Source organism: Nicotiana attenuata, chromosome 9, assembly GCF_001879085.1.
Source record: "Nicotiana attenuata strain UT chromosome 9, NIATTr2, whole genome shotgun sequence".
In the NCBI taxonomy this organism is placed as follows: Eukaryota; Viridiplantae; Streptophyta; class Magnoliopsida; order Solanales; family Solanaceae; genus Nicotiana; species Nicotiana attenuata.
In genome coordinates this window covers 4,349,809-4,374,952 of record NC_031997.1, presented here as the reverse complement: position 1 = coordinate 4,374,952, position 25,144 = coordinate 4,349,809, and the positions used below count along the sequence as shown (strand labels likewise).

Genomic DNA, 25,144 nt, shown 5'->3' with positions numbered 1-25,144 from the left:
TAAAATACCTGATAACTTAATATACAATTGTAGACTTGATCAAAGTGACAGGAAAGCAAGAAGACAAAAATCTTGCTATCTGATAAGTTAATTAGTCTTACTTTATAGTTTATACCTATATTTTTTCTGAACTTTGATTTCTAAGGGGTCATTTGATTGGTAGAAGGTGTTACAAAAACAATACAATGTTTGGTTTAAGGGGTTATAAAAACAATATCCACATAACTAATTAATGCGGTGTTAGGTTAATCATGTAAGAAACAATAATTTTTGCAATTTGTGATGGCAATATTAAATAATTCTCATGCTTATGCGGGATAAAATATTAAATTAGAATACACATATATTAGCAATGTGAAGATGCATGGAAGTATTTAAAGACAAATATATAAGTAATTCCTACATAATATTTATTTTATTAGTATTATTTCATGCATATTCGACCTACATTATAGTTGTCCCATACCAAACGATCCCTTAGGGTATTGGTCCAGTCCCCTTTCTTTGTATTTTTTCAATTTCTTAATAAATTTCAAACTACGTACAGATACTGTATACAGAGGCGGACCTATATGTTATAGTGATGGTCACGGATCCCATAAGCTTCGGCCAAAATTTTGTATATGTACATGTATAAACCTTAAAAATAGTTAATTTAAAGCACTTGGCACCCTAAACCCTAAAAGCCTTTAGGGGGCACCGGTTAAGCAGAATATTGTGTCCCCGTCGTATAAAAATCCTGCTTTCGCCTCTGACTGTGTACCATAATTCAAGTCAAAGATGCAAAACACAAGCTAGCTAACCACTTTGAACAATATAACAAAATAATACTTTTCCAATATTACATAAACAAGTATCAATTACACCCACCAAGAAACAATAATCTCCAAGAGAGAGAAAATGTCATAGCATAAAGAGTAATAGCCAAGCAAAGATCAAACAATTCAACAAACCTTACAAATAAAACATGGATATCACATATGGAAACTTGAAGCTAGAGAGAAATTTGTCAACTAGAAAGCTAGGAAGATGCAGAAGCACACTATTAGTCTCAGAGTTAATTCCTTTGGGAATTGCTAGTAACACAGCTTATGAGAGACTTTCCCAGTCTATGAGACTTGTTGATGAAGAATATTCTAACCCTAGAAGCCATAATAAGAGGAGGAAGAACAAAGCATGGGCATTTCTCACGAGGGTATTTGCTTTGAAGAAAACTACAATTTGTGACAACGTGACATGTGAGGAAAGTGGTCGGAAGCTCGGGTCGGAGCCATATGAGGTGGAAGTCTCACGTACGTACGGTTCTCTGAGAAGGGAGCGATTACCTACTGGAGCGAGAGCCCAAACGGGTGATGCGAGAAGATCTTGATCGAAAGCTCCACTGTTCTGAATAGTGGTGCTGGGGAAAAGCCAATAGAAGTGGTGGATGAAGAAGAAGAATATGGTGATTCATCTTTCATTTCACTTCTTTTTTCTTTTAATAAATCCCACTATTCCAAAAAGAATGACAATATTTTGTTATTAGTTTGTTTAAATGAATGTTATCTTTCTAAATTCTAAAATAATTTGACTTGAATTGCTATTTTATTTTGATAACAAGCTTTTATAGTCGTATAATGTTATATTATATATATTAAAAGTTACGAGGTTCAAAAGTCTTAGTGCCATACAATATTATGGCATGTTTAAAACCAAAAATTTTAAAATATTTTTTTCTTTCTTAAAACTTCGTGTCCAGTCAAATAGGTTTGTGTAAATTGAAACGATGAAAGTATTTATTTTCATCGTTGTTTCTTTTCTCAACTATCCAGAACAAAAACAATACACATCAAATTAATCAAATCAAAACGAAGCTAAAAGACATTGCTCCGGTACTTTTTATTTTACATTTAATCTTGACACTCAAACTGAGAAAATTATTACTTTAACACATTGGCATATATAAATAAGGGCAAAATTTGAAAAAAAAAAATTAATTACTTCTTTATTATGTAAAAGGACACTTTTTGGACCAAAATAAAAAGGCTAAAAAGTCACTTATTATGGACCGCGGGGAGTAACATTAAACATTTGCGGCATTTGGCTACTAAATTGTCTTAGTCTCTCATTAAATGAAAAATTTATGATTATATGCTTTTTCCTAATAACGAGAAGTTGGAAAACACATAACGCCTTCTTAGTTTTTAAAATCATAAATATTTTTAAACAGATCTTTAATTAGTGTGATAGATAAAAGGAACGGGAGGGATAATATATATTTCAAGAATTTGAGGAGAGGAAGAGAAGTGGTTACAATTTTCTCAAGTAAAATATGCGTATATTAGGGGTAACCGAACATTAGGAATGGTAACCAAATATTAGGGGTGTGAATCTGACCATAATACCATGTAAAAAGGTAGAGATGGGAAAAAAATTGTAGGTAATTTAGTGTGTGTTTAAATAAGCAACACAACAAAATATTATATCTACAGTCGTAATCTAGTCAATATTAACTTATCCAACATGACTTAAATAGATTTTCCATTTGCACTTGAGAAGTTTGCTGATAGTAATAGGTCACAACCTTTCTGCCTTCTAAAGAAGACATTTCAAGAACCTAAAAATATTGTTGGTTTTCTGATAGTAATAGGTTATAATGGCTAATTTCCCTTTTTTAAAAACAATAATCAATATCGAGACATTACAAATAAAGATTCGAGTAAAATAAGATTCAATGTTTTCACCAAATAAAGGTTAATACGTGAATTCGGCTTTGCGTCAAAAACCTTCTGCGAGGGCAAAAACTCTGCCTGCCAAAGGCGGAGGTATTGCAGAAATAGCCTCCTGAATAACCTGATAAGGGAAGTACAGAAAACAAAAAAATGTTAGAATGATACATACACAAGAAATGAAACAAGTTAGTCCTAGAATTAGATCCTTTCTCTATTAGGGGAAGATCGATTAATCGATAAACCATAGGAACACGAAAGTAGGAAGCCACTCTTTCCAAACACACGCTTGGGTCGCTGTACGAACAGCACGAATGTTGTAAAAAGCAAATGATAAAAATACCAAGTGCTATAGTAATTGGTTTTTAAGAGAATGAAAAGACCAAAGGGTGTAAAATTGCAACCAGCATAGTAAAGACGGACATAAGAAATTAAACACAGTTGAAAAATCCATTTCTATCCTAGATACAAGCTTTTCCATAAGCAACAATAAAAGCAAAGAGAGTACAAATTCGAGAGTCTATCCTGCCAATGAACCAGGAAATATTGTTGGATTTCTTAGGAAAGCTCAAATAGACTATTTCCTAAAAGCTTTGCAATCTATGTCCATGATACTTGGTTTAGAAGTGGCGAGGGGCTATTGTGCATGTCATGTTTGTGTGTGTATGTGAGAGAGAGAGAGAGAGCGCTTACATCCAACTGATAGCGGGCGGAAAAGTGGATTAAAAGGATTGCTTTGTTCTGAAACCTGTCTGCGAAATTGATAATCTGGTAGGATGTCAACAAAGCATAAAGAATTACATCAGACTCCTAAATAATTCTACAACACATTCAGGATTTTATTTTTCAGTTCTTCTAGTAAAATCTTGAGGCCAATTAAAAGGGAATCTCAGGAAATGATGCAAAAAGAACCACCTCAGACAGATGAGTATGTCCATATTCTCTTGCATCATCAGCTGTTGTTTTGTCCTCCACATATGTACTCTGCAGAAGTATTGCAAAGACAAACTTGAGAGGAAAATGACTACAAGGAGTCAAAGAATTGAGCATCATGTTACAAACAAGATACATTATTTGACAAGTGTTACGAACAGGGACTTTACCTCCATTATGAGGATTTTTGCCCTCAAAACATCAACATTTTCGGAATCCTTAATGAAGTCTGACATTGTATCTCCAGTAAATGCAATTTCAGGTGCTGTTGTAGTGTATGTGATCTGTCAAAAATACAAAGTTAATACCTGTGTCTGAAAAGAATTGCTCAATGTAAAAGCAAACAAACTGTTTAAGCCATATAATAAAGGTATTAAATCCTCAAATTCGTCGAAAGCTTTTCTGAAAGAAACATGGTCATCCCAATGCATAGAGATTCTTATTCTTAGTTGGTACAAAAAGGAGAAAAAAGAAAGTAAGATGGAAAGAAAGAAAGTACGAAAATAAAATTTCCATTCGACTATGATATCATGACAGACCTCCACACCTGATAACTTTAACTTCTTAAGTTCATCTCCCGGAAGGCCCACATATTCTTGCTTAAGCTTCTGCCTCACTGAATATACTATATAACCCTGCACTATACCATAAATACAAGCTGATTAAAGAAGCGTGGGTAGGGGAAATGAGCATTCGAAGCTCGGAGCAGTAAGGAACGTACTCAACCTGGCTAGGAATGACATGGTAAGTCTTAAATGCTCTAACTTTAAGATCCTTTCTCAAGTAGAATTCTTCTCCTGCATATGTACAAAGATTTATTCACTTAAATTGTGAAATAAGAGCTAACTCCAACTTTATGAAAAGCCATATGATCAATAGAGGTAGATTTTTACCCACATCCAAACCAATCAAAGTATGGTTCAATTCAGAGTGATCCATAGCTCGGTGAGCTTCAAAAAGCTTCTCAACACTTCCTTTGATAACTTTTGGAACAATAATAGTAGGAGGTTTCATTCTGTAAAGGCCACGAGTCGAAACATACATAGGCAGTCCTCCAATGTGGTCCATGTGGCCATGAGAGATGAAAAGGAATTGCTGGGAGATGGCACGCTGAGGGCACTTTCCAATATCAAAGGCTAAGTTAAGCGTGGGAACTATTATGCATGTCTCATGACCTGCTATTGATATTCCTTCCAGTGAGTATCCTTCAATCTGCAAGCCCCTTTCTCTCTTGTGGCTAGTGTTACCCCTTGCATTTGAGTTGATCGATTCTGGATCTTTCTTTGTTTTACTCTCCATTTTGCAAACACTGATGGACTCAGCTCCAGAAGAAATTAGAAACAGAGGACTGGATAAGAAGCAAAGGAAAAACGAAGAGTTTAGAAGGACATAATATAATTTCTAACAATTAATATGCTCCATAGATGGAAAAAGATCACTTTTGCAGAATATGGGAGATATTAACTATCAAGTTGTCTAACACACTCATCTTAACTCAAAGGTAGATTAACTTGGATTTAAGAGGCACTTGAGATCGAATATTAAGAAGGCCAGAAATTAAACCCAGTGTTGTCAAAGGCGCGCTTAAAGCGCGCTTAAGCCCTGAAGCGAGGCTCAGAACATGTTGAGCGCTTCGCCTCGCTTTGTGGGCGCTTCAGTGTGGCATCAAGGCTCTAAGTCATACTTTCCCTTGCCAATGAGTGATCCTAAAAAGGGGACACTAAACAATTGATATTTCACTTTATCGTAATTTTTTTTCCAATTTTTTTGTCCATATATTTGTTATTCATGCTTATAATTATTGATCTTTGACTACATACATAATTTTACTTTTTCTCCAGTTGCGCCTTTTTTCATTAAAGCCCACGCTTTATTTGCGCTTTGCGCTTAAAGCCCCAACAGGCCTTAGAGCTTTTTTGCGCTTTTCGCCTTTGATAACACTGATTAAACCTGGCTTTTTGGATAATTAGAATTATTTGGTAAATGAAACACTTTCCTCCCCCCCGAACCCCCAAATGCAGAAATTTTTCAATATACAATGATAAATATTTCATCTTGTATGGCCTTGGTCACTTTAATTCTGTTTAAGGGAAATATCACACAAGATTTATATAAGAATGCAAAAAAACTGATAGAAATCATATAGAAGAACCAAAGACCTGTGTTGAGCTTTTAAAAGGCAGATCCATTATTTCAAAAAGGGGATTCAAAATTTGAAGAAGTAAACAGTGGATAATTATCGAGAAAGGGATTCAGCGGAAATTAAAGTAACAGTTTTTTTAGTAAGTTGATTATACATACATCAAAAAAAGACAAAATTACATAAAATTTATATGAACAAACTCACTTACAGCCAACTAAACTAATTATGAAGCACCAAGCATAAAGATCTTATCAACCACCAGCTATTTCACCACTTCTCCTTAACTTATGATCAAGCCTACTCTAGGGAGGGAAAAAGGGAACCTTCAAACACAAGAAAGTTCGAATCTTTCACAGCATAAAGTAGATTAAACGAAAAGAAAGCAGATTCCCTTTTTTGCTTATAAAATAAGAGAGAGAGGTAAAATTATCTTATCTTGCAAATATCAAAATACCAATTAGTTGACGGCGATAATGTTGCCGCAGCAGTGGTCAGCGGCAAAAGCGAAGAACCAGAGGCAGCTTGGCTTTTGTTTGTGAATTTCTCGTTAATTGCTTTGTCAGAAGCTTCTTTGGGATTAACCATCCAAATTTTCTCACATAACTGGAATGACACCACTTCATATGTAGTTATTGACTCCTTCAACCGCAAATTTCTTTTCATAGGTCCCTCTTAAGAATCTTATTATTTTTCCTTAATTAAATCAATATTATTCAAAGAACGGGATAGTGTATGATATAATTATGAAACGCAATCATATACTTTTTTACATCAAGTCATTGCACTTCCAGAAACTTAATAATACCTTAAGTATGAAAATTTCATCTTGGTCATTTCATACTTTTGAAAATGGTGAAAATTTAACACCCTTAAAATATTTACTTCTTTTAACCTATTTGGGCGAGGTTACACCCGTTCAATTAGGACTCTTCATCATGGGATGGTGTTTGGCAGTAAAGCAGTCTTGTAACCTTTTCTTCTCATGTAAAACTTCATCTTCCCCTTTCTCGGTACTGGATGATGTTTCACTTTTTTCTATTTTTGACCTTTTCTCGTTGGATGTTTTTCGCTTTTATCAGTTTTAAAAAACTTCACAAAAGCAACAAACAACAAAAAGGACAAGTCTAACAAACAAATGAAAATTTTAAGGGTGCTAAATTTTCACCTCTTTCAAAAGTATGGAACGAAAAGTTCCATACTTTCAGGTATTATCAAGTTTCAGGAAGAAAAAAGACTTGATGCAAAAGGTGCCTTTCATTCTTATATTATAGACTCTCTTCTTCTTCGAGCAATATTGACTCAGTTAAGGAAAAAAGTAAGATGTTTGAGAGAGATCTATGAAAAGAATATTTGCGGAGGAGTCCAATAACTCCACATGAAGTAGTGTTATTCTAGCTTTTTTGAGACAAATCTGAAAGGTTATTAACATGCTTCTAAACAATGCAATTTACAAAAAATCACACAACTAAGTATCTGAGTTGAGGCTTTTCTGGGGAGAATCCAGGATTTTCACAAAGGAATTCAATATCTGAAGAAGCAGAGAAATTTTTCGGCATAAGTGAATCTGCGACAAATTCTAAATCAAGTTAACAATTATTCTATATACATACATCAAACAAAGACAAAGTTACGTAACACGGACTTTTAGATGATCAAACAAACATATTTTTAGTCAATTAAACTAATTCTCTAACATTTAAGCACATTTAATGTGATTAAAGTAACAATCTAATATCAAAGTATCAAACTAAAGACATAGATAGTTGAATATATGGCCCTCAAAAGCTAGGAACTTCACCTATCGATTTGTTTTTCGTTTTTCTCCAAGGTAAACTACCACTACCAGATAACCAAAGCACACATTAAAAAATCAACACATAATTATTACAAAGGTGCTCGAAGATGTGAACCTTATGGGTTCGAAACCGAAACAACCTCAAGTTAATACACAATAATAATAGAACTACGAAACGAATACCAATATTTAAGATATATTTAAAAGAAAGGAACCACTTAAACACATCATATGAATATAAACATTACCATTACAATTATACTCGACGACTTGTGATGTTTTAAGAACGATCTATGATTGCATCAATAGGTATACTCAAAGTTACTCGAACCCGGGTGCAGGTGTCTGATACAGATACGAATATAAAGATCCGTCATTATCTAAACTTTAAGATAGATTCGGTGGATTTCCTCCTCCTCCTCCTCCTCCTCGAGGAGGAGAATCCGAGAAGGAGATAAAGGGAAAAGGACTGACAAAAGAATTTCTATATATAAGGTATTCTATTTTCTTCAATTTCACCTTAGTTTTTGTTTTGATTTCAAAAAAGTTATTGTATTTGTCGCAAATTTCTCTGTAGATTTTGGTCGATGTACTCTAAATTGATTGACCATATCCGGTACGAATTCCACACCCAGATCATGTCGAAAAGGGCGCGACATCAAAAGTAAAGCGTCCGAGCAACTTAGGGTTTACTTTCAAATATTTCATCCTCTATATAACAACCTAAACAGTCATTCAAAAATCTATCGCCAATTTTGCTTCACAAGTCATTTTTAACATGTTCATTGACAAAAAGCTTTTTCCACCATCGCAATAGCGACATGTGATATGAAACTCAACTTCACATACTAATAAACAAGTCCCCAAGTCTTATAAAGATTCGTTTCAAGCTTCAAGCACTGTCTTAGAAAGATTTCCATGTCATATCAACTTAAAGAAACCCTTATCAACCTCTCACTTTGTCTTGAATCAATTACAAATCAAAGTCATTAGCACTTTCTACTTTATCTTGAATCAATTTTTAAAAAAATCACTTAATAGAAGGAGGCATCAAATATGATATCTATATATACTATAGTTTTTCCTAATATTGTTTTCCATGTCGCCAGCAAGAGGGAAAAATAAGATTGAATATGTAGATAAGCCACGAAAAAGAAAAATGATAAAGATTCGATTGGTAGCTTCTAATATTTCATGTACATATAATAATTGACTATGGTTTTTCTATGAAAATAATACCCAGAGAATTTAGTTTTTAAGGGAAGGAAATGCAGACAAAATGAAGTTTGGAAGAATATATGCAAGCTTAGGTTTGAATTCCAGCAATATATCAAACTAAATGCTAGCAATGGCTGCAGGATTCTGGACAGATTTTTTCTTGGGAGACGGAAAACTAAAGGACAAATTTCATGTCTTTGAATAGCTTAGTTGTAAACAAAATATCGTACAAATGCTGATTGTTATACTGTCTCAAGGTGGCATTAAAATTTCAGAAGAAACTTTAAAGACTGGAACATGGAGGAGGTTAGCTAATTGTTATACATCTTGGAATCTATAACCCTCCATGTTAACAGGTTGGATTCCCACATCTTGACCTTGGAAAATGTTGTGGCGAACAAAAGCATCTTCCAAGTTTGCTTGTTTTGGTTGGATTGTAGCAAGGAATGAATGTTTAACTCACAATATTTTACAGAAAAAGGCTTCTCCCTTGCAATTGGTGTTGGTTTCGTGAAGAAGCTCAGGAAACTATTGTTTGGGATCTTTTTCTCAACATCTGCAATGTGCAGCGGGTGATGCCTCGCAGTGTGAGAAATTTACTGGAGATTTGGCAGAGACAAGAGAGTTGACAAAAGACGGTAACAGATCCGGAAAACAATTCCTTGTGCATCATGTGTAGGGCTGGGCATATATCGGGTAAAACCGATAACCCGAACCGGTAATTGTTTATTGGGTTATCGGTATGGGGTTATTGGGTTAACGGTTCGATAACGGTTTAGAATTTTTTTACTATTGGGTTATCGGTTCAGGCCTCGGTTTGCCAATTTTGTTAATGGGTTAACCGATAACCCAATAAGAACTAATAAAATTACGACTTTACCCTTAAGTATGTACAAATGCTAGGGCTTCAATTCATTCTCTCCTATTCTTTCTCAACCGCACTCTTCAGTTGCTTCATCTTCATTCTTCATAGACCTTACTAGTTACTCCTAGCGTAAGTCTTTAGTATACTATAAGTGAACTCTTCTCTTTTTTACTTAACTCAAGTGAATTGTCTTCTCTTTTTTGCTTAACTCTAGATTGAGTTATCTTATCGGGTAAACCGATAACCGAATCGATAATGATCGATAACCGATTAACCGATACCCAATAATCGATATCTTATCGGTTCGATTATCGGTTTATCAAATTTGTAAACCGATAACCGATATGCTAAACCGATAATATTCATAACCGAACCGAACCGACCGATGCCCACCCCTAATCATGTGGACAATTTAAATAAAGAGGAAAAAGAGATGCTTTATAGGACAGAAACAACATATATCTTTTGTTAAAAATAGATGTCTTCTCAAAGTCTATATTTCTGGTGTAGGACAACAGGATAGAAAATTTGTCTCAGTATGTTGATCTTTTTGGAGTTTCTGGGAATGAATTGGTGATAGTAATATTGTAACTCTTTCTCTTTGTATTTTGCAGTACCTTCTCGGTACTTCATTAATGAAAATTTCTTATCTTATGAAAATGATTGACTCTGGTTTTTCTATTCAGAATGGGTCAACATTGGAAGACCTGGATGTGGATTCTGAATCAGCTCTACCCATCCCTAAAGAAAGGCAATTCAAAGCTTCACTAACCTTGTATTGCAGTTTTATATCACCATCATCCCAATGTCCATTTGCAAGAAAGCCAGGCCAAGCATACCCAAAACTTATGGAAACTAGGCAATACCTAATCCCACTATGTTCCCAACCCAAACAAGAATTGATGATTATTTGACATAAAAGTACAATTTATGACAAGAAGTTAATTAAGTTCCCTTTGACCAAGAACAGCGCTGGTAAATAATTTGTTGCAAAACTTTTTTGCAGGATTCAACAAGGAACAAAATAACCTGGCAGTTTTATCTAACAGACAGTTAGGATTATATTGAGGGTAATGAAGAAATCTCCCAGAGCAACATACTACATACACAAAAGGAAAAAGGACAAAATCCAAAGTATCAAGCATAAAATCTTTTATTAATGATAATAGTGTGGTGCACACCTGGAATATCCTACTGGGTACCTACTACCTCTCACCAATCACCATGTACTGAGTTTCTAAGCCCGTTAAGGTTTAGGCAGATGGAAGGAAATTGTCTAATGTTTTTTTTTTTTGCTTCAATTGTCTCGTAGTTCTCCTCCCACTTCATTAATGGTTAGGTCACACCCTCTGGTGCTGGATAAAGATATTCAAACCCCTTCTCATTAACTTATGATCAAGCATACTCTAGTGAGGGAAAAAGGAACAACTAGGAGACAAGAGAGTTTGAATGTTTCAAAGCATAAAAGTAGACTAAAGAAAATAAAGCACATTCCTTTTGTTTTTCCATAAAAATAAGAGAGAAAGTAAATAATTATCTCATCTTGCAAATACAGTACCAATGAGTTGCGGCAGCGGCGATCAGCGGCAAGATGCGAAGACCAGTGGCAGCAATCGGTTGTTTGGAAATTTATTTTGGGCGGAAATAGAAGAACTGAGGCTTAAAACCCTAAAAAAAGAAAAATGAATCGACTGCCGTACTGGGTTTAGTGTAGAACAACAGAACTAGAAAAGAATGGTAGCACCAATTTATACGACTGAACCTTTAAATTCTTCGAGGAAAAAACTCTTTGAATTCCACATTTAAATAAATAAAGATCCTTTCATTAGCCCCAAAAAAATACGTATATGGTAAAGGTCCAAAGTTACCCCTCTGGTCGATCAAATTTTGAACGGAAAAGGCCAAAAATGTCCCTCTACTATCTAAATTAAGTCATATCTGGCCCCCGTTATACTATTTAATTAAAAAAGTCCTTACCGTTTGTGCCCAGAAATTAAAATGTCCCTCCACCGTTTACTCCGCCATTCAAAATTAAAATATCCACTTGGCAATCTTTTATTGGACGATTTAAACCCACCCCCTATTTTTTAATTAACCCACGACCCGGTTCATTTTATCCGACCCACCCGTATATCACTTAAAGAACACCCCAAAACAGATCGGTCCTCATTCCCTCCTTCAACCACGAGACCAAAAGTTAGGGTTCTTCAAGAAAGCCTTCTCTTAGTCGATGCTGCCAATTCAAGAATCAATTTTCTGTAAAGGTATGTTTAATCCGCGTAATATTACTTGTTTATCTCCCCTCTATTTGTATTTGTCTTAGTATATTATTAGGGTTTTATGCTCAAATCGTTTTGGGACTTTAATATGTTTTGTTTTCTTATGCCTTAGTTTAAGATGTTATTTTCTGACCTTTTTGTCTTATTTTCTTGTGTGGAATGTCTTTGCATGTGTTTTGTTTTAGTCTTTTCTGAATTTTGTAAGCATTAAAGTTGGTGAGATATGATAATGTGGGGTTTCATTTGTTCCTTTTTAGTCATTTTCTTGTCTGGCATATGTCTGTGCTGGTGTGTTGAATGTTGTTCCCTCACAATTGAAATCTGTGAATATTTTAGTACTAATGGGCCTTTACTACTTGAATTATTTGTTGTCCCCTAGTTGTTATATGTTATTTGTGTTCCCCTAAATCCATAGATGATTTATAATTCTGTTTTGTTTAATTGCTTAGTTATTGTTCTTTATTAGTATTGTTTATGTTATTTAAATTTTTGTTGTTTGTCCCCGTATTCTTTATTAGTATTTTTTTTAATTTCTTAGGTATTTTTTATTGTTACCTTTACAGAATAGCAAGGATGCCATTGGTGGACCTAATCTTGCATTATAGTGGGGACTGGATCACAAGCCCACATGTCTTGTATTCAAAGAAGTTGTCCCATATCAAGAGAGGTTATGATTCTGAACTTCTATCGTACAAATATCTAGTGGACTTATACATTAATGAGTTAGGAAATGTAGGTGTTCAACAACTAATTGTGAATGGTCCATCTGGCAATTATTATGAGATTGAGGATGATGATGGTATAAGACATATGTTGTGTCTAATCTCTGATGAATTCAAGACTCTTCATTTCTATACTGTAGATGAGTGTGAGCAATCTATTAGTGTGACTAACATAGTCCGTCATTCTGAGTCTTATACTGTATTAAATGAAGTTTGTACTGATTGTAGTGATGTTGAAAGTGAATCTGATTCTAATTCTGGAGAGGTAGAGTATGATAGTGATGAATTACAAACATTTGCTAATCAAAAGAAAAGAGAGATTATGCCAAGTTTGAATAATTATAAGAAACTGTATAAGGGTATAAGCTTCAAGGATATACCTAAAGCAAGAAAATATCTTAACTTCTATGCCTTAGCAAACAAAAAGGAACTAAAGTTGTTGAAAAGTTCTCCAAAAAGGCTAAGATATGGATGTGTATTTGACTGCCCCTTTATTGTTCATATTACTCCAGATGGGGACCTTCCTGGGGTTAGGGTAAAGACCTTAAAAGCAAAACATACCTGTGATGAAGCATATGAGAATTCTAGGTTTGCTTATTATACAATAGCAAATTACTTCAAGAAGAAGGTGCAAGATAACCCAAAGTTTAAGATAAAAGAGATGAGAGTAGAACTGAAAAACACATTCAATGTTAATGTTAGTTATGGAAAGTGCAAGAGGGCTAAGAGGCTGATTTTAGAGAAACTGGATGGTAGCTTCACAGATGATTACAATAAACTTGAGGCATATGCCAATGAGCTTAGAATAAGTAATCCGGGCAGTGATATAGTCATTAATTTGTCAAAGGATGCCCTTGAACAAGGTAAAAGAAAATTCTTGAGAATGTATACTTGCTTCCAAGCATTGAAGATGGGTTTTAGAGAAGGGCTGAGACCATTTATTGGCTTAGATGGTACTTTTTTAAAGGAAAAGCAAAAGGTCAGCTACTACTTGTTGTAGTTCTAGATGCCAATAATCAGGCTTATCCAGTAGCATGGGCAGATGTTGATAAAGAAACCAAAAAGACTTGGACCTGGTTCATGGAATTGCTTCAAAGGTCATTGGATCTCAAAGATGGTGAGGGAATTACCTTTATGTCATGCAGAAGGTATGAATTCTATCCAGATATCTTTAATTCTTTCATTTCAATTTGTTGTTAATTACCCTCAGTATTGCATGTTTACTAATATTCACTTTCATTTTGTAGGGATTAATTGAGGCAGTCCAGAATGTTCTACCTGATTCACACCATAGATTTTGTGTGAAGCACATAGAGGCAAACTGGTGCAAGAGATGGAGGACAGATGAGTTCAAGAAGTTGCTATGGTGGAGTGTCTGGAGCTCTTATGAGGAAGATTTCAAGGACCAGTTGAAGAGTATTGGGGAACTGGGTAAGGAAGCTGTTGAATCACTATTAAAATATCCTCCACATGCTTGGTGTAGAGCCTATTTTGATACTGTGTGCAAGAACCAAAAAGATGAGAATAACTTCACTGAATCAGTGAATGCATGGCTGGTTGAAGCAAGGCAAAAGCCAATCATTAAAATGCTTGAGGAGATAAGGATAAAGTTGATGAACCAGTTGAGGGAAAGGGAGGAAGCTGTGAGGTCATAGGAAAATGATTTCAGTCCACATAGTTTGAAGCTTTACAATGAATACTTCAAGATAGCTAACACTTCTTGCTATGTGGATAGTAATGGTGACAATGGCTATGAAGTCAGGGAAGGGACAGATAAGGACATTGTAAACATGGTTTTGAAAAAATGCACATGTAGGGGATAGGATCTTACTGGAATCCCATGCCCACGTGCAATTAAATCCCTGCAATTAAAAAGGTTGGAGCTTATGAATGAAATCAATTGGTGGTACAGCAAAGAAGCATATCTGCTTACCTACAAGTACAAGTTGCAGCCAGTTAGGGGTGAAAAATTCTGGAAGGTAGATCCATCACAAGCAATGGAACCACCTGAGTTAGTCAAGATGGCTGGGAGGCCTAAAATCAAGAGAACAAGACAAAAAGATGAGGCAATCAAAAGGCAAGGTGAATGGGCAGCTTCAAGAAAAGGGAGAGTAATGACTTGCACCAACTGTGGAGAGCCAAATCATAATGCAAGGGGTTGTGAGAAGGTAACACCTCTCACCATATCTAACTTATTTTACTTGTTAACAATACTAACATTTACTTTATCTAACTGTTTTTATTTGTTAACAATAGCCACCTATGGCAAAAAGGGCAAGGCAAAATGCTAGACATCTAGTTGATGAAGATGAAAGTGTGGGGCAACAATCAGAAGAAGAGATACACCTAACAGCACCCCAATCTAGTCAAGCAAGTCAGTCGAGTGTTCAAGGCTCAAATTTTGTGTTCATGCCTACACCATCAGTGCACAGTCAATCAAACAGTCCATTCCCTGAGTGTGAGCAACCTGAACTTGATCCAGATGTAGTTACAAGGCCAACAACTGTGTCGGAATCTAAAACAAGACTTCTGCAAAGGCAAAAACCACCTCAAACTTCAAGTGTAAGGGTAATTTCATTCACTGGTGATACAAATGGTGTTAGTCTCCCATCATCACTTCCTTTCAAACCACCAGGCCTCAAATGGAAAGGAAAAAGTGTTGTAACTGGAAGTCAGCTGGAGATGCAAAGCACAAAGAAAGTGGATAAGCTGAAGCCAAGAAGGGGAAACAACTGAAGTCTATTGTAATAGAACTAAATAGGTTGCTTTTTGTGTAGTTTGTTGGGTTGTAATTAGTGCCATGTGACAGTACATTTCCTATTTTGTGTAGTCTGTTAAGACTTCTTGCTGAATGTTGGGTTTGGATGTCATATTATCACTATGTTTGTGACAGTATTGTATTGGAAAAAATTATATTTATATGTAAAGGTGACGTGTCAAGACACGTGGATTGGTCAAATGGTCAAAGAATTGCAATTAGCTAAGAGTGATGAGTTACAACAGATACGAGCAAGGAAAGAGGAAGAGGCACGGGACATCAGACAAGTAACACGGCGCCCGTACCTATTTGAGTCATTTATATCCGAGAATCAGAAGGAATGAATCTGACAGCATACGAGGGTCCAAATATAATATTTGATAAGCATTAAATGCTGAAAACGTTAGAGAATCTGTCTTAAATGTAATGATTATGTAACGTAGCATTCAATGTCATTTATTGCCCATAATAACCTTATTATGACCAAAGCAAGACACTTACATCTAAGATAGCTATAAAAGGAGAAGACTGAACAATTGTAGGGACACGAAAAATCATCTGAATATACTTTGGTTTACTTGCTTTATTCAATTATATTCTGGCTATTCAAATATTCTCTTTTATATATTCTTGCGATTATCAGTAACCCGTGTTATTCTAAAATATAGCTTTAGTCAAAATTCCATTTTTTGGTTAAACAAATTGGTTCCGTTACCGGGAATCTGATAATCCATTTTATTTTGGCCTAACTTCCCTTGTTGCGTCAACCATGTCGAACAACAATGACAACATTCAGGGAAACCAAGAAAATCAAACAACCCAGCAACTTCAGGGAGATCCACAGAACAATAACGTACTGATTACTTCTCCACAAGGCTCTCCACGGCGGTCTCGTGAAGGCACTCCTGATGGGTCTCATACAGATGGACAAGCTCAATTCGAGAATGTTGAAACTATGGATGAGGCTTTACAAAAACTTATTGCCTCTCAAGTCAATAAAGCTCTTCAGGCTTTTGTTAGCCAATTACCTGCTGCACCACCTACACCCACACCAAATAACAACACTCTAGAGAACCCTCGTTCCGGACTCGTTAATTCAGGTAGTGGTGGAACCCCCAGCGAATCACAGGAGGGAGAACCAGGTAATTTAGTTAATTCTAATTTACAGAATTTAGTACTAACATTGCAGAAACAGCTCAAGGAGCAAAATGACCGCATAGAGCAAATACCCGGGGTGCCACCAGTGATCAAAGGGGTAGATATGGATAAATATTCACAACAACCTTGGAAGCCAAGTGCTGCTCCCCTTCCAATCCCAAAGAAATTCAAAATGCCTGAGATGCCAAAATACGATGGAACAACAGACCCGCGAGACCACGTGACTGCGTTCACAACAGGCGTAAAAGGCAATGATTTGACTAAGCAGGAGATCGAATCTGTATTAGTCAAAAAATTTGGTGAAACACTCACTAAAGGTGCACTAACATGGTATTCTCTTTTACCCAAAAATTCTATAAATTCTTTTGCTGAGCTTGCAGATTCTTTCATCAAAGCACACTCGGGAGCCCAAAAAGTCGAAAAAAGAATGGAAGATATTTTCAAGATCAAGCAAGGGGACTCATAATTGCTTAGGGAATTTGTGGACAGATTTCAGCGTGAAAGAATGACATTGCCACGTGTACCGGATAACTAGGCAGTTATAGCATTCACGAGCAATTTGAATGAAAAAAGCTTAGAAGCTACGAGGCGACTCAAGGAAAGCCTTCGAGAATTCCCAGCTACAACATGGAATGATGTTTACAATCATTATAGCACAAAATTGAGGATTGAAGAAGATATTATTTCACGACATCAAAAAGAAGAAAAGGTAAGCTCAAGACGGGCTGAAAACAAAAAAAGGTCCGGTAAAAACAGGTACGAGCCATACATGGAATCTGCGGGAAGAGACTCACGGTCAAAACAGGATAATCAGAGGTACGATCACAGATCAAGGAATAGAGAGTCAGGCTCATCATCAAGATTTGGGAGTGACCGAAGCGCACGTGAGCCACGAGACAATGATGGAGGTCTAAAGGCAAGGTTTGGCGGTTATAATTTTAACGTGAGCACTTCTGAACTCGTGGTTGTTTTAAGAAGCATGGGAGATAAGGTACGGTGGCCCAAGGAAATGAGATCAAATCCAAACAGACGAAACCCTGATCATTGGTGCGAATTTCATAACGATCATGGGCATAAAACAACAGATTGCAGGTTTTTGCAGGGTGAAGTTGATCATTTATTAAAACAAGGATATCTCACTGAGTTATTTAGTGAGAAAGGTAAACAAGCATACATGAAGAACAGGCAGGAGCCTCCAAAACCACCTTCTCCCAAGAGAACTGTCAACGTTATAAGTGGGGATGAAGATATCAACAGCGTATCATATAAAAAGGTTTCTAAAGTAACAATTACCCACGGGAAGCGGACTCGACATGTCTTGGAGGAAGAAAATATTATGTTCGATGATGCAGATACCGAGGGTTTATTAACTCCACATAACGATGCACTGGTAATATCTTTACTTGTACATGACACTAACGTGAAACAGGTTTTAATTGATCCAGGTAGTTCTGTGAACATTATTTTGATAAGAGTATTACGTGAGATGCAAGCTGAAGATAACATGATACCAAAGGCACATACTCTATCTAGATTCGATAATTCTAGAGTTGTCACAAAAGGAGAGGTAACACTCACCATATTCGCTGAAAGAGTCGTCAAAGATACAAAGTTCCAGGTGGTAGATATGGAGATGGCTTACAACATGATTCTTGGGAGACCATGGATCCACGAAATGGATGTTGTTCCTTCAACCTTGCATCAAGTTATTAAATTTCCGGCGCCATGGGGAATATGTCAAATCAGGGGGGATCAACAAACATCCAGGAGCATCAACTATGTGGCTAATTTAAATAGGAAGGGTGAAGAGAAATAGCAATTACAGAATTCAGTTGAGGATAACTTAACATCAACCTCAACTGAACAAGGGCAAACGGATGTGGATTCAAGGCCTGATTCCATTCAAGAACCAGAGGAAAATGAAAACATCAAAACGACGATAGAAGAGCTGGAGGCAGTGGTTTTGTTTATACACTGGCCAGAGAGAAAAGTGTATATAGGAGCCAATCTTAGCCCGGATATGAAACGTAAGTTGATTGAATTTTTAAAAGCTAACGCAGATTGTTTTGCTTGGTCCCATTCTGATATGACAGGTATACCACCGGAGGTAATGACTCATAAACTAAATGAAGACCCATCTCATCCACCTATCAAACAAAAAGAACGAAAGCAAGGAACTTTCAAAAACCAGGTGATTCAAGAAGAAGTCCGAAACTTGATAAAAATTGGTTCTATTCGTGAGGAAAAGTATCCTGAGTGGTTAGCCAACACTGTTGTGGTACCTAAAAAGAATGGTAAATGGCGAGTCTGTGTAGACTATACATATCTTAACAAAGCTTGTCCTAAAGACTCTTTTCTATAACCCCCACATAGATCAACTAATTGATGCTACTGCAGGGCATGAGTTGTTAAGTTATTTAGATGCATATTCAGGGTATAATCAGATTAAAATGGATCCAGGAGATGAAGAAAAAACTTCCTTCATAAAAGACATGGGGACTTACTGTTATAAAGTAATGCCCTTTGGTCTAAAGAATGCAGGAGCAACGTATCAGAGGTTAGTTACCAAAATGTTTCAAGAGCATTTGGCAAAAACTATGGAAGTATACATAGATGATATGCTCGTTAAAACTCAACATTCAGGAGATCATATATCGCATCTATATGAAACTTTTAAAATTTTGCAGAAATTTAATATGAAGTTAAATCCCGAAAAATGTGCATTTGGTGTTGCATCAGGTAAGTTCTTAGGTTTTCTTGTTTCTAACCGTGGTATTGAGGTAAATACTGCACAAATTAAGGCCATTGAAGAAATCCCTAATATATTCTCGAGCAAGAAAGAGGTTCAAAGATTAACTGGGAGGATTGCAGCTTTGGGAAGATTCATTTCTAAATCATCAGAGAAGTGTTTTAAATTCTTCTCAGCTCTTAAGAAGCAGGATCATTTTGAATGGAACGAAGAGTGTCAGCAAGCACTTAGGAATTTGAAAGCATACTTATCAAATCCACCGTTGCTAGCAAAACCAAAGGCTGGGGAAAGATTGCTCATTTACCTTGCTGTTTCAGAAGTAACGGTAAGTACGGTTTTAGTTCGAGAAGAACAAGGTAAACAATCCCCTATCTATTATGTTAGTAAATCTTTGTTAGATGCGGAAATGTGGTATCCTCAATTGGAAAAACTTGCACTTGCATTAATCATGGCATCTAGGAAATTAAGGCCTTACTTTCAGTGTCATCCTATTGTTGTAGTAACCGCCTATCCTTTATGTAATATATTGCATAAGCATGAATTATCAAGTAGGTTGGCTAAGTGGGCAATAGAGTTAAGTGAATACGAAATCACGTACCAACCTAGAACTGCTATAAAATCACAAGTGTTAGCTGATTTCGTGGCTGATTTTAGCCACGGCATGCAATTAGAAACACAAAAAGAATTACATGTCCTCAATGGAGCTAATCCAGGAACTTGGACTTTATTCGCTGATGGTTCATCTAATGTAAAAGGAGCATGTTTAAGGATTGTTTTGGTACCACCTATGGGTGAAACCATTCGACAAGCTATCAAATGTCATTCAATAACTAACAATGAGGCAGAGTTTGAGGCTGTGATTGCAGGTTTAGAATTGGCACGAGAACTTGGCATAAATCAGATTATAATCAAAAGCGATTCACAACTCGTGGTTAATCAAATGCTGGGGACTTATACAGCCGGGGAAACAAGGATGCAACAGTATTTAAAAAAGGTGCGGGAATTAATAAAGCAATTTCAAACCTGGAAAGTTATGCAAGTACCAAGGGATGAAAATCTCGAGGCAGATGCCTTAGCTAATCTCGCATCTGCAGCTGATGTAGCAAGTGATGCAAACACCTCAGTTATTCATTTATTTCATTCAGTTCTCGATCCTGACAAGAATGAGGTAAATTTTAATAATTTAACTTGGGATTGGAGGAATGAGATTGTAGCATTTTTGCAGTATGGAGTCGTCCCTGATGACAAGAAAAAAGCTCACGCGCTTCGAAAAAAGGCTGCCCGGTACTGCTTAAACCAAGGCAACCTATATCGTAAAATGTTTGGTGGCCCCTTAGCCGGATGTCTCGGACCCTCTCAAATGGAGTACGTAATGAGGGAAATACATGAGGGGCACTGTTGGAATCACGCCGGAGGAAAATCGCTGGCAAGAACCTTAATTAGGGCAGGTTATTACTGGCCTAAAATGGAAGAAGAAGCAGAATGTTTCGTGGCCAAATGTGATAAATGTCAAAGGTACCGTAACAATATGCATAGACCCGCGGAGTTATTACATTCGGTTATAGCACCATGGCCATTTATGAAATGGGGAATGGATATCGTGGGTCCATTGCCACAAGCGAAAGGACAGGTAAAATTTCTGCTCGTACTTACTGATTATTTTACTAAATGGGTAGAGGCAGGAGCATTCAAACAGGTACGAGAAAAGGAAGCCAGAGATTTTATTTGGCGCAATATCATATGCCGATTCGGTGTACAAAGCAAATCGTATGTGATAATGGCCCTCAGTTCATAGGAGCTCAAACCACAGAATTTTTTCAAAGCTGGCAAATTAAAAGGATTACATCAACACCTTATCATCCGGTGGGGAATGGGCAAGCTGAGTCAACAAACAAGACTATCATCAACAATTTGAAGAAGCGTTTAGAAGAGTCAAAAGGAAATTGACCAGAAGTATTACCTGGTGTTTTATGGGCATATCGCACCACAACAAAAACAAGTATGGGAGAAACACCATTTTCGTTGGTTTATGGAGCAGAAGCTTTAATTCCAGTCGAGATAGGAGAGCCAAGTACAAGGTTTGCACATGCAACAGACGAGTCTAATAATGAAGAAATGCGGGTAAGCCTCGATTTACTTGAAGGAAGAAGGGAAGCTGCATTAATAAGAATGGCAGCACAAAAACAAGTTATAGAACGATATTACAACAGGAAAGCACGCCTCAGATTCTTCAAAGTTGGGGACTTCGTGCTTAAAAAGGTTTTTCAATCTACAAAGGCAGCCAACACAGGTAAATTGAGTCCAACATGGGAGGGACCCTATAGAGTTCGTGATATTGCAGGCAAGAGAGCATATGAATTGGAGAAAATGGATGGCAAAGTACTACATTCACATTGGAATGTTGTTCATTTGAAGAGATATTACTTATAAGGAATACCCACAATCAGGTATCACCATTTTGCATTTAATTTTTTGAATTGTTAAATAACTGATAATGAAAGAAATTGGAGTAGCCCTCTACTAAGAGTAAGCTTTCTTGAAGTACCCTAGCTTTTGTTCTCGTGGTTGAAGGAAGGAATGAGGACCGATCTATTTTGGGGTGTTCTTTAAGTGATATACGGGTGGGTCGGATAAAATGAATCGGGTCGTGGGTTAATTAAAAAATAGGGGGTGGGTTTAAATCGTCCAATAAAAGGCTGCCAAGTGGACATTTTAATTTTAAATGGCAGAGTAAACGGTGGAGGGACATTTTAATTTTTGGGCACAAATGGTAAGGACTTTTTTAATTAAATAGTATAACGGGGGCTAGATATGACTTATTTTAGATAGTAGAGGGACATTTTGGGCTCTTTTCCGAATTTGAATATTATCTACATCTATTTGATCAAATTTACCCCTATCGTTATACTATCCGGCCAAATTTACCTCTATCATCAGTAAATTTTTAAAAATTACCCATCAGTCCGTTAGGTGACCTAGAATCTTCTAAATCATTTTAGTTAAGTCACTTATTCTTTTTCTTGATCCACTATTTTCAAAAGGGTTGGCATTTACCTGATTTCTTAATTGGAAAAAAGAAATAAGAGAAAGAAATATTAATATAATGCAGCGGTTAGTAAATAAAGTATAGTAAATTGAAGAATCTAAATTAGATAACTTGTCTAAATTCTAAAAGTATTTACAACATCCAAACTTTAGTGAATTCGTTGCACTAAAGGTATGGAGACTTTGCAAGTATTAGTGATAGAAGTTGAAGTTCCTTTAAGACTTTGCATTACCGAATTCAACTTTGCTTTAATCAAATGCCTATGCATTGTGCACTTTTAAGTTAGTCGACCAAACTCTATACTAATTAGATAATTATAAAATATATTCGAATATACATGTACATACATGATGAGCAACCACATATAATATATAACTAATAGACCCACTAAATTTTGCAGTGCGCATATGGTTGAAAAATTATAAAAAATTTAAACCAATTCCAAATCCATTATCTCAAGAAGAGAAGTGATTGCAATGGTAATTAAAATATTCACGAATAATTTGTATAGTTTAGTACCTTTAGCATTCACATTAATGAAGTAATTTATGAAAATAGTGGATCAAGAGAAGAAGAAGAAGTGATTTAAATAAAAGGAATATGGGAGATTTTGAGTTACCTAACGGATTTAGGGGTAAATTTTAAAAGTTTCCTAATGGTAGGGGTAAATTTGACCGGATAGTATAACGGTAGGGAGGCCGAATAATATAACGGAGGTTAGATGTAGACAATATTTAGAAGTAAAAGGGTGATTATTTTGGGTCACTAAGTTGATGCATCTTGTGTTTTAGAATTAAGGAAGCTCGATAATTTTCCTTTCTTGTTCAAAAGTCCTAAGTTTAGTTATATAGACTAATTTCTTTTTTATTACTTTTGCACATAATAAATAACACTCTAGTAAATCAAACTTGTGGAAAGAAGGAAATACGGAAAGAACCATCAAATGGAGTTCGATTATGGATTTCAGGAGAAAAAAGGTCTGATGGGTAGGAGAGCGAGAGAATGAAACAGAAAAATGAGCGATGGGATATATTTAACAGCGTTATTTTTAACACTATTAGAAGCTTTTCTGTTAGTTTTATAAAGGCGAAATGGCCTCCTAGCCACTTAAACTTGTACCGGATTTTAAAGCCGATATATAAAATTTTGACTTTCCCATTTTAGCACCTCAACTCAACCAGTTGATTATAAATAAACCCCTTCTTCAGAGCGTGTAGCTCAGTTGCCTGACAAAAAGAACACGTCAAATACTAAAGCCATTTATTATTTTACACGTGTCATCAGGGGTCCTATTTTTTTATAATTAATTTATCAAAATTTCCTTCTTATTTTATTTCTTTCATTATTCCTTCTACACCTTTTAGAAGGAGCTTTGTTGTTCACAGAGACGCCGCAGGAGCTTCGCTAATTTGAAATTGCTTTCCTTCTACGCCTTTTGGTTACGAGGGCATATTATAGAGCCACCGCAGGAGCTTGGCTTGTTTACGATGTGAGTAAAAGGCACACTTTCGAGCCGCTGTCGAGTTGGCTTGAAGATATACTGCAACAACGCGACACGACAGTAATAGTGGTGGGGAACAAGTGTGATGCCGGAGAAATTATTAGGACTGTTAGTGCAGAGGGAGGCGAGGAATTCGCGAAGAGTAATGGATGTTTGTTTATGGAAGCTTCTGCTAAAACGGCGGTGAATGTGGCGGCGGCGTTTGATAAGACGGCGGAGAAAATATATGAGAAGATGGGATACGGGGATGTTGAGGAGGTGGATGAAGCTCTGGGAATTAATATTTGGAATTGGAAAGGGTTTAGGATTGGAAAGAACACAGGGGTGAAGTGAATTTTGCGGGGATGGGGGAAGTGGGTCTGATTTATTTTCTTTCTTTTTAATTTTTTTTTTTCTGGTTTTAAATTTTTTAAATCAAAACTATTGTAGTCACGCGCGTAATTTTCGTGACTTGCACACACCTTGTCCACATCATCTCTGTCACTACCACATATGCATGGTCAACGGTCAAATAGATTTATTAATTACCGGATACATGAGTTTGAGTGTTCAAATGAGAACCATGTAAGTTTGTGTATCGGCTTTAAAATCCGATACAAGTTTAAGTGGTCAGGAAGCCATTTCGCCTTTTATAAACCTTGTTAAGGGTTAGACCATAGCTGTCCACTTTTATAAAAATAAGGAATATTTTATATTTAGTGGTATAAATAAGGGGCAAAAATACTCCTATAAGCATAGGGGCTACCAAAGTCTTTTCCTCTACCGGAAAAGAACAAAAATAAACGTGTGGAAAGCATAAAATTGAACTACTCCTATATTCTTTTTCCTCTTTGTAGACTAGCATTCCAAATGATGTTGCAAAAATTTAAAGATTATAAAATATGAAATGTGGATTACGTACGTCAGGATAAATAGTACCCCATATTTAGATAATAAATAAAAATATGATCAGAGAAATTTTATCAATTCATTTTCGAGTATCCAAGGTGATCAATATTTCGAACCAAAAAACTCTAAATTTGTATAAATATAGGAAAACTTGTATAAAGATATTCACTTTAATAACTAATTGAATATAATATGCTATACTTGTTTGGTGAGAACTCTCTCAAATAGATATAACAATTAGTTGGATGACTTGTATCAACTCCTAAAAATTTGTATTATAGTTGACTTTATTTCTTTGTTAGAAGATCTTGCTGCTGAAGTTTGTAGCAATTATTAGTTCTATTGCTTGAATTACTAGTTCTGACTTCTGATTATGCTATG

At 36.0% G+C, this 25,144-nt stretch overlaps 2 protein-coding genes across 2 annotated transcripts; one reads left to right on the top strand and one right to left on the bottom strand.

Annotated features, from left to right (window-relative positions):
- LOC109231990 (nuclear ribonuclease Z-like) lies at window positions 2,504–11,483 on the bottom strand. The gene is made up of 8 exons (XM_019397609.1): window positions 11,221–11,483; window positions 4,535–4,989; window positions 4,368–4,438; window positions 4,181–4,276; window positions 3,812–3,925; window positions 3,624–3,692; window positions 3,402–3,476; window positions 2,504–2,832 (listed from the first exon to the last, which is right to left on the bottom strand). Exons 2-8 carry the CDS (start codon window positions 4,938–4,940, stop codon window positions 2,758–2,760), a joined length of 906 nt encoding a protein of 301 aa, XP_019253154.1. The 5' UTR covers window positions 4,941–4,989; window positions 11,221–11,483; the 3' UTR covers window positions 2,504–2,757.
- Window positions 22,432–24,208, top strand: LOC109232492 (ras-related protein RABB1c-like). The gene is made up of 2 exons (XM_019398263.1): window positions 22,432–22,439; window positions 23,821–24,208. Exons 1-2 carry the CDS (start codon window positions 22,432–22,434, stop codon window positions 24,206–24,208), a joined length of 396 nt encoding a protein of 131 aa, XP_019253808.1.